This window comes from Patella vulgata, chromosome 3 (assembly GCF_932274485.2).
Source record: "Patella vulgata chromosome 3, xgPatVulg1.2, whole genome shotgun sequence".
Classification (NCBI taxonomy): Eukaryota; Metazoa; Mollusca; class Gastropoda; family Patellidae; genus Patella; species Patella vulgata.
In genome coordinates, this window is record NC_065881.2 from 5325556 (window position 1) to 5340901 (window position 15346).

Consider the following 15346-nt stretch of genomic DNA (forward strand, 5'->3'; position numbering starts at 1 on the left):
TTTAAAAAATTGAAGATTTTCCGGTGACCTGTAATAAAATGTGTATTAAATCACTTTCTGCAGGGGACAGCCATATTTGATTTTTCATCCACTGGTTATGAAGTTCATGGTAATGCTAATGCACCAAGGGCTGTAACTCTGTCTGGTTTGATTTATTGTTTAAGATGTATGGTTGGACATAATGTTCCTCTTAATCAGGTATCTTATAACAAATGATAAACTCAATCTACATGGTTCTTTAAATATACATTATGCAAGAGCTAAATCTGTCTATTGCAGGTCTTTCTTTAGACCTGAAATGTTTTCTAAAGTATTAATTAGACATTAATTAACTGATCCAGGCCTTAATCAACTCTCGATGCCATCAGATTTCTCCGATATTAAATAGATTAGAATGGTTCAGCGATACTTTGATTTAATCAAATATGGAGGATCGAGACTTAGCTTCGATCAACCAGTACGGTGGTTGAAATTATTGCATACGTCTGTCAAACCTTCAAAGGCTAATATCTTCGCTTGCAATAGAGTAATTTGAATGAAATTTTAAAATTATTCATTTTACATCATCGACTTTCGAGCTATTATAGCAAGAATGGCTAGTTCTTTATCTAAATCTTACGTAATGTATGTTTAATCAAGTATGGACTTTTTAAAAGAGAGAGAGATAGAGAAATTAGATTTAACGTCCACTCAACACAAACTAGGTCATTTTGAGACTAACATATAGTTCAGTTTTATTTCAATAATTCACTTGCACGTAGGGGTCTTTAGCAGTGGGAGGAAACCAGAGGACCCAGAGAAAACCCACAAGGTTGGACAGACGACCCTACTCCTTGTAATGTACAACTGGGGATTCGAAAGCACGCCAGTTGACTCAATGACAGGCCTTATGATACAGCGCACATGTGCTAACCATTCAGCCATCCAACCCCCCATTTTTTAAAAGAGACAGGATTTTAGCATAAAGTTTAATTGTATATATCATTTCATTTTTATATTTAAATATTTATATTCGTAAAAGATTTATTTTATTTTTAATTTTACTTACTGTGATATTGTTTTTATTTATGCATATAATTTTTTGGTGATATAATTCCCACCGGTACTGGAGATTCAGGGGCTGATCTCTACTACTTTGTACAACCATTAATTTATCTGGAATTTTTAGTCAAATATACAGTGTCATTTAGCAGTAAGTAGCAATGGATGCCAAGACAACATATACTCACTCTTTCTACAACTTGGGGTCGGGGGTGGGGGGATGGCCGAATGGATAGCGTGTGCACGCTGTATCATAAGGTCTGTCATTGAGTCAACTCTGTGTCCTCCGGTTCCCTCCAACTGATAAAGAAACCTACGTGCAAGCGAATTGTTGATAATTGATCCATAAGTTAGTTCCGAAATTTCTGTTAAAATAAAATAGAACCATGTGTTAGTCCCGAAGTGACCTAGTTTGTAGCGAATGGACATTAAACCCCATTTCTCTCTCTCTCTCTCTTGTCACGTACAATTTTCTGGATCGGGAAGCAGAGCAGAACCTTAACATAATTTTTAGGTAATATACGCTGTACTTTAAATTGATGATATCAACAACCATAGATCGATATCAACAACCATAAATAGATATCAACAACCATAAATAGATATCAACAACCATAAAACTACTAAATATTGAAATGTGTTTTTATTAATAACAGGGTTGTCTGAAACCAGTAAAAACTGTTATACCTAAAGGTTGTTTACTAGATCCTTCTGAAGATGCTGCTGTGGTTGGAGGCAACGTGACAACATCACAGCGTATTGTAGATGTTGTTTTTAAAGCATTTGGTGTGTGTGCTGCCTCACAGGTAATTAGTAAATTATATTATGTTCTAGGAAGATTGTACATGCATTTCAAATCTGATTGAATCCAAACCGGAAGATTATTTACCATCAATATTTTTTTTTTTTTTTTTTTTAACATTAAAAATACATTATTCAAGAGCTAAATCTGCCTATTTCAGGTCTTTCTTTAGGCCTGAAATGTTATCTAAATTATTAATTAGACATTAATTAACTTATCCAGACCATAATCAACTCTAGATGGCATCGCTAGCGGGTGATATTTACTGAATTTGAATACATTTTGTGATGGATGATTTAACATCAAAATGGACAATCAAGACTTTGTTTTTTTATCGTACCAACTTTAGTAGTGATGATCCAGACTGGTCTAAAATTCAAAAGCTAATAACTTGGTTCAGAGTGGAGCAATTTGACTGAAATTTTTAGCATATTCTCTTTACATTATCTTTTTTGTAACTGTTATAGCGCAAACTGTCAACTCTTTATCTAATCTCCCATAATGCATCTTTAAATAATCAATCTGAGTACGTTGTAGCTGGGATCAATCAGTGAAAATTTCGATATATTTTCAGGAAAAATGCAAATGATGATCACTGATTTTAATGTTGACACAGATCATGAAGAGAGTTACATCTTTATCTCTAGATCTCAACTGGTGGCATAAAACATAAATAATCTATTTATATAAAAAAAACACTTCTTATACCGAGTTCGTAATACATCTGTTAAAACAATCAAATAAACGTGTTCCTCACCAGTAAATCACACCATAAAACAGTTTTCATTGATGAAAAAACACTCTTACTAAAACAGACATTAAGAAATGTCATATAGCACCAATGGTATTGTTTTATACTCTTGCTCCCTGCTATAGTAATACTTATAGCACTAAAAATCTCTATAAAGAATTTGATATTTTATCGTCACTTAAAGGTTGTAATTCTATATTTCATTCCGTTTTTTTACACTTTCAAGGGCCTTTACTACATGAAGATCTGACCGGTTGTAGTGGAAGATCGCCTCAGAGGTCATACGAGCGTCTTTTGACGCCGTGACGTTCGGCATTTGATTAACCTATCAGCGTTGACGTATCTAGAGGGTTACCCACAGTTCCATGCACCTCACGCCAAAACTTTGCTTTAACAGACCATTTCATTGGCTAATCTTCACATCAACTAGAGCACGGATTACATAACAACTCTTCCAGGTCCTAGTGTAGTAAAGACAAGTAAAACAAAATTTTGAACTATAAAAAAAAAAACGAAATAGGATCTGTGTTTTAACCAGATTGCCTGTTATAGTAAGATTTATAGCACTAAAATCTTTATAACGAATTTTATATTTTATTGGCACTTAACGGTTGTTAACCTATGTCTGATAACTTTGATACTTGTCTGCTATATTGGTGTTCGATGGTTGTTAATCTATGCCCGATAACTTCAATACTTGTCTCCTGTATTGGTACTCAACCGTTATTTACCTATGCCTAGTAACTTCAATACTTATCAGCGGTATTGGTACATAAGCATTGTTAATATATGCCTGATAGCTTCAATACTTGTCTGTTTATTGGTACCCGATGGTTGTTAACCTATGTTTGATAACTTTAATACTTTTCTGCTGTACTAGTAAGGATATTGTGTGGGCAGGATATGCTGAATCCATTCTGAAACATATGATAGCCCTCAAGCTTGTGACTAGAAAGATCCAATTGTAGGGTGGGGGTGGGGGGCAACCATTTTCTCCCCTTCCCCATCACTGTAGCTAAAAAAAATAGATTTATACTTTATTGTGGATTGGTGATAACCTTTGACCCAAGTCTGTCTTTCTCCAGGAAACTTGTGCTTCTAAAATTCAAATTCAGACTCTTACAGATTTTTTTTTAAAATTATTAGTGATTGTTCATTAAGTCGCAAAAAAAGGCCCCTGCATCATTGCTTAGTGTTCATTGACGAAAAAGGGGGTTGGGTAGCTTAATGATCAACAAGTCCGTGTTTGATCATAAGGTCTCTCACTGAGTCAAGTTGCGTGGTTTCGATTCCCCACTTGGATGTGACAAGGAGTAGGGTTGGTTGTCCAATCTCGTGGGTTTTCTCTGGTTCCTGCGGTTTCCTTCCACAGCTAGAGAGCCCTGCGCGCATTCAAATTATAGAAATAAAATTGAACCATATGTTAGTCCCAAAATTACTTAGTTTGTGTCGAGTGGACATTAAACCCTCTCTCTCTCTCTCTCTCTTTCTCCATCTCTCTCTCTCTCTCTCTCTCTTAGTGAGGAAAAAACACATTCCAGGAAGACCAGTCATTACACTACTACTACCATTATTTAGGATTCAGCTGTTTGTATTTAGTAATATTGATTACAAAAAAACAGACCTTGCAGCGGTTGTTAGCCTATGCACTATAACCAAATACTACATTTATATCCCAGACAGCTTTTATTGCCCACAAAAAACCCCCAAGAAAACACGATATAACAGAAGAATTACTTGTTGATTTACAGTCAGATCCCAGTTGCAGAAACATTTAAAACCCTAAAAAACGTATTTTATAGAGAAATTAATTTGCAATTGTTAGTTAACGGTTGTTAGGCTACATGCGAAGAATGAATTCATTGCCTACTTGGTAACGCTAGCATAAATTGTTTTAGTAAAAACACTTCAAGCAGTTGGTCGCAAAAACAATTCCTAAAAACAAGATAAGAGTTTGTTAGATATGCTGTGCTAGACCTGATCTACAAGTATTGTGTGTTTTTACTATATCTCATCTGTATTACAGATCTCCATATTGGTGGATGTTTATTTTCTCTGTTGTTCTGGGTGCAAATCGGCTTTTTAAAAGAACGTTGCAATGATTTACAATAGACGACAATCAAGTTAAACAATTAACTACGCGTTAGCCAGCCGTAAATACCACAGAATACTACACGATCTAAGTCATTGGAATGTCTTTTGTGAAAGGCAAATTTGTTAGAAACTAATTTCTGTAACCTATTATATAATGTTTAGTGTCGTGTTAAACGATTTTACAATACCTTAATTGTTCGAGAAAAAAAAAAATCAGTAGAAAGAAAAAATGAAGGAAACATCTGGTAACCATACATGTTTTTCGATCTCCTGTATAAAGGCTGAGTTTGTCTTTAAAAAAAGAAAACCCCAACAATTTGCATGTAAAAAATAGACAGGAACAGAGCATTAAAGGCTTTTGGAAGAGAGGTGGATATCATAAAAAAGGATCATAAAAAAAGAGTGAAGGAAATGCTTGAATAGAATTAGAATGTTTGAAATTATCTGTAATTTCAGAAATATAATTTATAGCATGTGTTCAATGTTTTCTTGTTACATTTTGATGGAGAGAGAGAGAGAGAGAGAGAGAATTTAACATCCACTAGACACAAACTAGGTCATTTCGGGGCTAACATATGGTTTAATTTTATTTCAATAATTCGCTTGCGCACAGGGGTCTTTAGCAGTGGGAGGAAACCGGAGGACCCGGAGAAAACCCACGAGGTTGGACAGGCGACCCTACTCCTTGTCACGTACAACCGGTGTTTCGAAACCACGCCAGTCGACTCAATGACAGACTTTATGATAAAGCGCGTGAACGCTAACCATTCAGCCATCCAACCCCCCTAGTTTGTTTGAGATTTGAATAATAATAAAACTCTATTATTTCAGGGTTGTATGAATAATATAACATTTGGTGATAAAGATGTTGGATATTATGAAACAGTTGCTGGTGGGGCAGGAGCTGTAAGTTGTCTTGTTTTATGCCAGGGGTTCCCACAGCTTCTTTTGAGCAACCCCAAAGCAATCATGCCAAAGGAGCCTGACAAGTTTATGAAAGTTGACTGTCGGAAACATGTTTTGCAAGTATTTCAGATAAAGAAATTGTAGAAAGGCTAAGGAACCGAACCAACCATATATAGGTGTTGTGGTAATGTACATTTAATTCTGTTGTCATGTGTACAACGCTGGGAGGAAAGAGGCAAAATTGAAAGCAAGCACGAAAAATTCCAAGGTTCATCTTGGCCTACGTCTAGATTTGAGCTCTGAACATTCTAGTAATGACTCCAATTGCCTATCATGGCCCCAAAGTCTATTCTACTACGGATATTACCAAGTTAATATAACACCCAGTTATAATACAGTATATAGCTATTTACATCTAAAATTTCCTATTCTAGCTTGGATATTACCTTGTCGCCAAGCTATAATAGAGTATATGACTATTTAAATCTAAAATGTCCTATCATAACTGGGATATTACCCGGACACCCAGTTATAATAAGAGTTATAGTGCACCTTGAATTTCCTCTTTCTATAGCCTATATATACTGAGCGCCATGGAAAACGCATCACTTAGTTTTTCGATTAACAAAATGATCCTGTAAACATATCTTATTTATTTGCTTCATATTGTGAACAATATTCAAATGGGAACACATCAATAACAACACATTTGTACACTTATGGATGTTTAATCTGTAATCAAGGGTACAAAGTCAGAGGGGTCAAAACCAAAAATATGACACAGATGTCAGAAGCGCGTGTGTCCTCCACGGGCCATCATCACGATAGGCTACAGCATTAACGCGATCCCTGCAAATGTGTAGGGCGGTCCGGTGATGAAATGTGAAGCCTCCCCACACCATTACACTTCCCCCACCCCATTGATTCGTATAAAAGACGCAGCAGTCTGCAAGACGTTCCCCAAGATGTCTCCACACACGTTGACGGCCATCAGCGTGATAAAGATGAAAGCGACTCTCATCACTGAAGAGCACACTTTGCCAGACTACTCTTCTCCATGTCTGGTGTCCTTGAGCCCATATCAAACGCCGCTGACGGTGATGATTCCTGAGGATAGCTCCAACATAAGGTGGTCTAGCATGGAGTCCTACTTCTCTTAGACGACGTCTTACGGTGTTGGCACTTACTGGTCCTTCTCTTCTGACAACTGCTGCACCTGTTCGAGTCGCTGGGCGGAATCTGTCACGCAGATGAGTGACCCGGATGTAGCGGTCTTGAGCCTGGGTTGTAACGCGTTGTGGACCAGGACGTTGACGGTCACGTGTTGATCCAGTAACTCGAACACGTTCCACCAACCTTACAATAGTGGACTGATGACAATTGAAGTGTCTGGCAATAGCACGTGTAGACATGCCAGCCCTGGACCTTCCCATGGCTTCATTCCGTTGATTTTCAATAAGTCTCGGCATCTCTAGCTCGATTCCTTCACACGTCCAACAAAAAATTACGACAGATTGACGTTTCACAGTTCATGTACTGCACATTAAGTTGAAAACATGCTTTTAAAGGGCTCACACACAATTCTGTACGTGAATATTGGGGTTTTCATGTGCATCTCGTGCATTTTTTTTTTTGCACACGGGCCGATATTTTTTGCGTTTGGGAGCATTGTGTGAAACAATAGTTCATAGTATTGCATAATATTATACATACAAAACCACCTAGTAATAAAATATTTGGGAAAAAAAAGTGATGCGTTTTCCATGGCGCTCAGTATAGTAACCCCAGCTCCAGCTGAAGAGAAGACCTAAACATTTAAAGAAATCAAGACTTAAGTCAGTTCTGGGACCCCTCTGGCATTTGATTCCTGCTAAAGCTTAATTACTGACAAAAAAAAATGGGTTTGGTAACTACAACTTTTGAGGGGGGCCTCAAAAATGTAGCTAAAAAAAATCAATCAGCAGATTAAAATACAGATCTATATTTCATTTCGTTTTTCTATACTACATGAAATTCTGACCGGTTGTAGTGGGAGGTTGCGTCAAAGGTCATACAAGTGGCTTTTGACCCTATGATATTAGACATTGATTAATCAGCCAACGTTGATGTTTCAGGTGGTTTACCCACAGGCTGTTTCATTGGCTAATCCCTCACATCAACCAGAACGCGGGTTATAAAACAACTCTTCTAGATCCTAGTGTAGTAAAGACAAGTTAAACGAAATGTTGAACTACACAAAAAGGAAACATAGGATCTGTGTTTTAATCAGATTGAAAAAAAATGTGAAAAATAGTTTCATATTAGATCTATTAGATTGCTGATCTTTTCAAATCTCTAAACCTTTTGTTCAGGGTCCAACATGGGATGGTCGTGGTGGCGTACACACGCACATGACCAACACTAGAATTACAGATCCAGAAATTGTCGAAAAAAGGTAAACACGCTTTTATTGAAGGTATGAATAGTTGTCATCCGATACGAGAAAAACTAGAAAAACTCTAAAACAATTCCAGAAAACATGTAATGCACTGTGAAGAAAACTGCATTAGAAAATGTCATAATGATGAAAGCATTAGGGTTAATTTAGGAAGAATGTTTGTGCAGGATGTTTTTAGTGTTATTGTTCTACTGTTCGTTATTCTACATGTTTTATCAGCTATGTTAATGTTATATTGAGTATAAGTATAATGTATATATAAAATGTTTGTTATGTAGATGGGGTTAATATCAATAATATGTCAAATATCTGTAGATGTCGATTTCAGTTTTACAATCTGTCATTTCATTCAACTTGCCAGATGGTTTTTTATTACAGGGAGAGAAATGGGGGCTTAAGGTCCATTTGACATAAACTAAGGTCATTTAAAGATTATCGCAAACATGGTTTCCCCGGTTGTACGTGACAAGGATTAAGGTCGCCTGTCCAACCTTGTGGGTTTTCTCCAAGTTCTCTGGTTTCCTCCCACTGCTAAAGACCCCTATGCACAAGTGAATTATTGAAATGAAATTGAACCATATGTTAGTCCCGAATTGTTCATGTTTGTGCAGAGCCTCGTCTAAGGATGTGGTCGTATGCGGCAATGTCGGTCGAAGCCCGATCCGCGAGCACCACAGGTGAGAGCACGCGCTGGGGGTCTGTGGGGCCCTCCCCCAGAAAATTTTGAAAATTGACTCCCTTAGACTCAATTTCTGAGCACTTAAAAATAGTTTCGGAGATTTGATACCCTATTAGTTTTGGCATCTTGTTAAACCATAGATTAATTAATACCCTATAAAATCGAGATCAAAACACTGCGGCGGCTGACCCGCAGACAGAAATATACCCATAAAACAATCAGAAAGAAGATTTTGTAAACCTACGCACCATGATATAGTATTGGCACATGGGAAAAACCTTGTCAGCGATTTTCATAAGATATGTATATTGCCGCCCAGTCTTCAACTTTTGGGCCCAGTAGGCGGCACAGTTTGGCCAGTGCTCGGCACCGCCACCGCCTAGTCACCATGTTAAACGAGGCTCTGTGTTTGTGTCAAGTAGCTATTGAACTTGTTTTTATTTCCACTATATGTCTATAGATATCCTGTGGTAGTGAAATGTTTCCATCTCAACCCTGGTACCGGAGGTCAAGGTTTATATTGTGGCGGCGATGGTGTTGTTAGAGAATTATTATTCCGTAGACCCTTCACACTATCAGTTCTAACAGAAAGACGAGTATTTGTACCTTATGGAATGAATGGTATGTATTGAAATGTATTTTTTAACAATCTGAGATTTTGATATATTGAAGCCGCTGGTTGTTATTTGCGTATTTCTGACAATATCAAGTTGATCACGACTTAATCCACGCTAAAATGTACTCAGAGAGAGAGAGAGAAATGGGGTTTAACGTCCACTCGACACAAACTAGGTAATTTCGGGACTAACATATAGTTCAATTTTATTTCAATAATTCGCTTGCGCGTATTGGTCTTTAGCAGGAGGAAACCAGAGAACCCGGAGAAAACCCACGAGGTCGGACAGGCGACTCTACTCATTGTCATGTACAACCGGGGAATCTAAACCACACAAGTTGACAGACTTTATGATACAGTGTACACACGCTAACCTTTGGGCCATCCAAATCTCCCAAATGTACTCAGATTGGTGATTTAACATTTGATTTACCGTCCTACTGTTCTGCTCCAACTGGGCTAATGAAGACGGGCATACGCCATACAGTGTGCTATGAGGGGAATGTTGCCCGGGAAGCGGCACTATGGCCTACTCTTATATCGAATCCCAACTGTCAAGGAATCTTTTATGTGCATGGCAATGTATACACAGGACCTCGTTTTTTGTCCCATCCGAACAACTAGACAGCTGTTCTTGTCAGACCCTCCATCCTGTACCACTGACCAGGGTTAAACCAATCCTGATGAACTTTCTTGGACAATACAGGGAAATACTAAACGGAATTGAACTAGTTTTGGGTCATGAGTCAGTTCGGTATCCATTGTGTATTATGTTTTTCAGGAGGAGAGCCAGGTAAATGTGGTGTTAATCTCATGTATTATAAAGATGGCCGTATTGTTAATCTTGGTGGTAAAAACTCAGTTGATGTCAAACCTGGGGTAAGTATGCTATTCAAACAATTCATCCCTTACTACCCATTCTGCACACAGAGAACTCACCCCTTTGAGAATAGATCTCTGCACTGAATGGTCACCATATCTAATAATCAATATACAATTTTGTAACGGTGTTCTACCCAGTTTCACATCTGTCATACACAAAAAGAACAAAACTACCCCTTAGCTCACCACCACTGGTTTGCCCTATTTAATAGCCCAATTGATGCAATAAACTTAGACTTTGAAGCCCAGTTCATTTCATTTTCTTTTATGTGCATTAGTGGAGTTAACACCCGCTTCTACCGAGTCCGCTTCTACCAGGTGGGTAACCACAGACAAGTTTAAACATTTGTTTCTTCATTGTCCTGTAAACATAACATACACTGAGTTAAATCTGCCTATTGCAGGTCTTTTCTTTAGGCCTGAAATGTTATATAAAATATTCATTAGACATTATTTAACTTATCTAGACTATAATCAACTTCCGATACCATCTTATGTGTCGAATTTTCACTGGATTTGAATCCGATCTACTGTTTAACGCCCATTGATGATTAAATTAAGAAATGGATAATCGAGACTATGTTTTTATCGTACCGACTTTAGTAATGGTGATCGAGGCTAGGCTTAAGAGTAAAAACCTAATATCTCAGTTCAGAGTAGAGCAATTTGACCGACATTTTCAGCATATTCTATTTACGTTATCTATTTTTGAACTATTATAATGAGGACAGTCAACCTGTTATCTAATCTCCCATAATGTCTCTTTAATTGTAGGACGTGTTTCACCTGGAGACGCCTGGTGGTGGGGGTTATGGACCTGTTGATGAACAGGGGAGTGAACCCAGAGCCAAACGTCGTAGAACATCATCTAAACAACAGATTGAGAGAGGGAGTGTTTATTCTTATAAACTAAAACAAGAATCTGCTTAAAAAACCATATCCAGTTCGTCTTCCTATCTGATTAAAATACACATTTGTATTTCGTTTCGTTTTATTATACTTTCAATGGGATGGCCTAGACTACATAAAGATCTTACCGGATGTACCGGAAGGTCGAATCAGGGGTCTTGCAAGTGGCTTTTGATCCTGACGTCAGACATTGATTAATAAATCTGGGTTGACGTTTCTAGTGGTTTACCACAGTTCCGTGGATTGCAGGCCAAGAAAACTCTGTAACAGACCGTTTCATTGGCTAATCCCTCACTTAAACCAAAACGCCGGTAATATAACAACTCTTCCAGATCCTAGTGTCGTTAAGACAAGCAAAACGAAATTTTGAACTTTAAAAAACGAAACGAAATAGGATCTGTGTTTTAATCAGGTTGTTCTTCATAAAGGTCCGCTTAAATAGGCGTTTGTGACGTGCGATGTTTTATATTTCCACATGCACAGAAAATCGCTGAAACGTTTGGGGAATCCCACGTAAATGACGTCATAGCTGAGGATTTCTCTGTTGCCACTTTTATTTAGTTATTATAATAACACCATGTCCAAAAAATCTGCCATTTGCAAGCATTTGATTAACTTAGTGGAAGAGAACCCATGCTTGTACGACGCAACAAACAATGAACTTCAATAGTCCCATTACATTGATGTTCTTCATTAGCCCAGTCGGTTCAGAACAGTAGGACGTTAAACCCCATTTCATTTCATTTCATTGACCATTACATTTACCGTACATGGAAAGCAGGCCAATAACGAACGCCCTTCTTTTCCATTATAATTTCAACCAGGGTCAAAAGAGTTTACAAGTGTCCATTTATACAGTTCTAAAAGTATATGATAAATTTGATTAAAGTACAGATATAGATTATAATGATTCTGTTATTTCTATAAAAGTTTTATATTATGGTGATAGTCCACTTGCATTTTATAATATGAATTATATCCAGAAATAAATACATTTTAATTAACTGTTATTTTAGTTATATATTTTCGATTTCCAGTTATCTTAAAATTTATGTTGCAAGGAGCTTCCTAAAATATCATAAAACATAGATATACATAAAAATAATCTTTTGTGTCAATTTTTTTAAAAGAACTTACGACAATTCATTATTTTGTGTGAGTGCATTCACCAGAAATCACAATTTTTCTATGGAAAATCTTAATTTGCTCTGTTATTATAGAGAGTGCATGAATATTTAGAGTGTTTCGATCTGGATTACTTTATAGCAACAGATAAAGTGAAGGGAGGGATATTGCCATGCACTCCGTTCTTCATGAAAGTTTCACACACATCAACTTATTAGTAGTTATAATCGTTTTGTTAATTAGAAATTGCGTGTCTCCATGGTAATAAATTGGAGATAGCTTTTTGGTATTCACTGACATGTTATAATGTAAGATGCAGCATCCCAGATCTATAATAATCAAATGGTGCAGTATCTTGGAGACCAGCATTAGATGTAATAATCAATGATACAGCATCTTTAGAGTTCAGCTAGTACTGTGCGTAATAATCAATGATGCAGCATCTTCGAGTTCAGCATTATACCTTATATTCAAATGATACCGCATCTTCAGAGTTCAGCTATGATGTAGCATCTTTGGGAGTTCAGCATTATACGTAATATTCATATGACAATTCGTAATTATTTGAAATCGCCCAAACTAGCTTTATAAAGTTCGACTCGCGACTAAATATTTCACACACGTGAGGAAACTTCAATCATTAATTAATTAGTTGGTAAATGAAAATTGAATGTTTTCGTGAATGGTAAACACGTCTAAAGTTTTCGAGTCACTTTAAATGTTTACGAGATGTTGATTTTGCGAACGTCTGTCTCTCTTGTGCCATAACGGTTTCATAAGTTGGCGGTGGTTCGGCTGGGTGTGGACTTGTTAACGATGGCGGGGATGGTCTGTCTGGTGGGTGTAGTGGACTACCTAATGACAGTGGTGGTGGCCTATCTGGGTGTAGTGGACTACTTAACGATGGCGGTGATGGTCTGCCTAGGTGTGGGCGTGTTATTGGTGGTCGTGTGGTTGAGTAAGACGGTGGATATGTATCACCGCACTGCTCACTAACTGTCTGAATCCTGTCTGTAAAATAAAAGACATCATCTTGCAGAAAAAACCCAAAGTGGCGAGAAGCAGAAGGCATATAATATGCGTATTTATGGCTGCCCCAACGTTGAAATTTGGAGTGTACGAGTAACTCGAGCCGGGGCTAGGTCTATTTGTTAAGGCCAGCTCAATTTTCGTCAAGGTCGCTGAGATGTAAATAAGGTTAAGGCACGTGATTGTTGGCGAGATTGTAGCTTAGGGTAAGCATTGGGGCTAGTGTTAGCCCTGTTTACATATCGTGACCTTTGACCAATAGATCTAATCTAACCCTCGAGTCTTCGGGGGGGGGGGGGGGGCGAACGTTTGGTTTTGGAGTTATACTACTGCCGGTTTATCGAAGGACACGTCGGGGGGCTCTACCCGTGCACCGCCTGATAAACACCTTTTAGACTAAAATACAAGAGAAATGAAATGAAATGAAATGGGGTTTAACGTCCTACTGTTCTGCTCCTATACTGGGCTAATGAAGACGGGCATACGCCATACTGTGTGCTATGAGGGAAATTTTGCCCGGGCAGCGGCACTATCGCCTACTCTTATATCGAATTCCAACTGCCAGGGGATCTTTTACGTGCATTCCAATATATACACGGGACCTCGGTTTTTCGTCTCATCCAAAGGACTAGACAGCTGTCCTTGTCAGAAAATACAAGAGAGAGAGCGATGGGGTTTAACGTCCACTCCACACAAATTAGATCATTTCGGGACTAACATATGGTTTAATTTTATTTCAATAATTCGCTTGCGCATAGGGGTCTTTAGCAGTGGGGGGGGGGAACCGGAGGACCCGGAGAAAACACACACGAGGCTGGACAGGCGACCCTACTCCTTGTCACGTACAACCGGGGAATCGAAGACTGGAATGAAGAAGAACCATGTCAGGGTTATCTCTAGCGGGATGGCCAGTTAATCATCACACTCTGTAATTGTCAGTGCGGACAAAAAAAGTATTGTGCTGAGACCATTATGTGTAGGATAAAGCACGAGACTGAGGTTATGCTGGGGAAAGAAAGACAAGAAAATAACCCGAGAAAAAGAAAAACCTCAGCATAACCGAAGTCGAGGACTTTATCTTGCTTATAAACCGTCTATGTTTACATGTACGCAAGATGAGAATGTCCCAGAATTCCCGCAAGAAAAACCTTAGATCATGTTTTCTTATAGGGAAAAAAAGCTCTACCCTGGAAGAATAACCTGTTACAGGTTTAAAGAAAAACTTTCAGAAGAATAACCCTAAATTTCCCTGTATATATCCAAAGCCGCCCCCGACTTTCAGACCGCAAGTTATTCCGGGCATAGAATATACCCTAAAGATCAAAGAGATTTACCGTTACAGGTTTATAATACTTGATAACTCAAACTTACTAGATCGGGAATTACTGGTATCTATTGGTCTGTTACGATTACGTCTTTCTCTACGTCTACGACAATAACAAATGGCAAGAACTATAACCAAAATAACGATTAGTGCGGACACAACACCATATACAAGTCTTTCAGCTCTGAAAATACAAAAATTGCTGTCCTTACAGATAATGAAAATATTCCAATGTTTGTCTCCATTTGTAATTTTCTAACTATTAGGTATTTTGATGTACCTCGGAGTAATTCAGAGCCTACTCAGTTTGAATAACATTAAAGCAATGCAGAGACTGAATTTGAATGGCTGTAATTCAGAGCTTACTCCGATGGAATACAACTGAAGGTAATTCAGAGCCTGTGTTGCCCTGTAGCCTAATGTATACGTACAGATTTGTTTCATTGCAGCATATAGTATCGGTATACATACAGCACCCGTGTTCACAATACTGGCCAGATTGTCCATTGTTATAGGAACAAAATTCTCCACCAATACATTCTGAAACAATTCAAAATAAAACGTAACATCCCATGGGCAAATTCAGCCCTGTATCTAGGGTTAAGTTTCACCCACCCCGGTAAAAAAAACTGTCAACCAAAGATATACATTGTCCGTCAATTTTACAGCACCCCTGAGAATCCTTGCTCTGAGCTAGTTACGGCCTGGGCAGATCAAGGATTTTCAGGAGGTTGGGATGGTGGTGGAGTTG

At 38.0% G+C, this 15346-nt stretch overlaps 1 protein-coding gene across 2 annotated transcripts in view; it reads left to right on the forward strand.

The window, feature by feature from the left end:
* LOC126814812 (5-oxoprolinase) overlaps positions 1 to 12127 on the forward strand; it is a 45659-nt gene extending 33532 nt beyond the window's left edge. For both annotated transcript variants that reach the window (XM_050540188.1, XM_050540189.1), the window contains 7 exons: positions 64 to 198; positions 1698 to 1847; positions 5520 to 5594; positions 7946 to 8028; positions 9171 to 9331; positions 10108 to 10205; positions 10983 to 12127. In XM_050540188.1, the coding sequence (XP_050396145.1) occupies positions 64 to 198; positions 1698 to 1847; positions 5520 to 5594; positions 7946 to 8028; positions 9171 to 9331; positions 10108 to 10205; positions 10983 to 11138 (858 nt within the window). In that variant the 3' untranslated portion in view covers positions 11139 to 12127. The remainder of the gene's footprint in view (positions 1 to 63; positions 199 to 1697; positions 1848 to 5519; positions 5595 to 7945; positions 8029 to 9170; positions 9332 to 10107; positions 10206 to 10982) is intronic.
* Positions 12128 to 15346: the final 3219 nt, after the last annotated feature.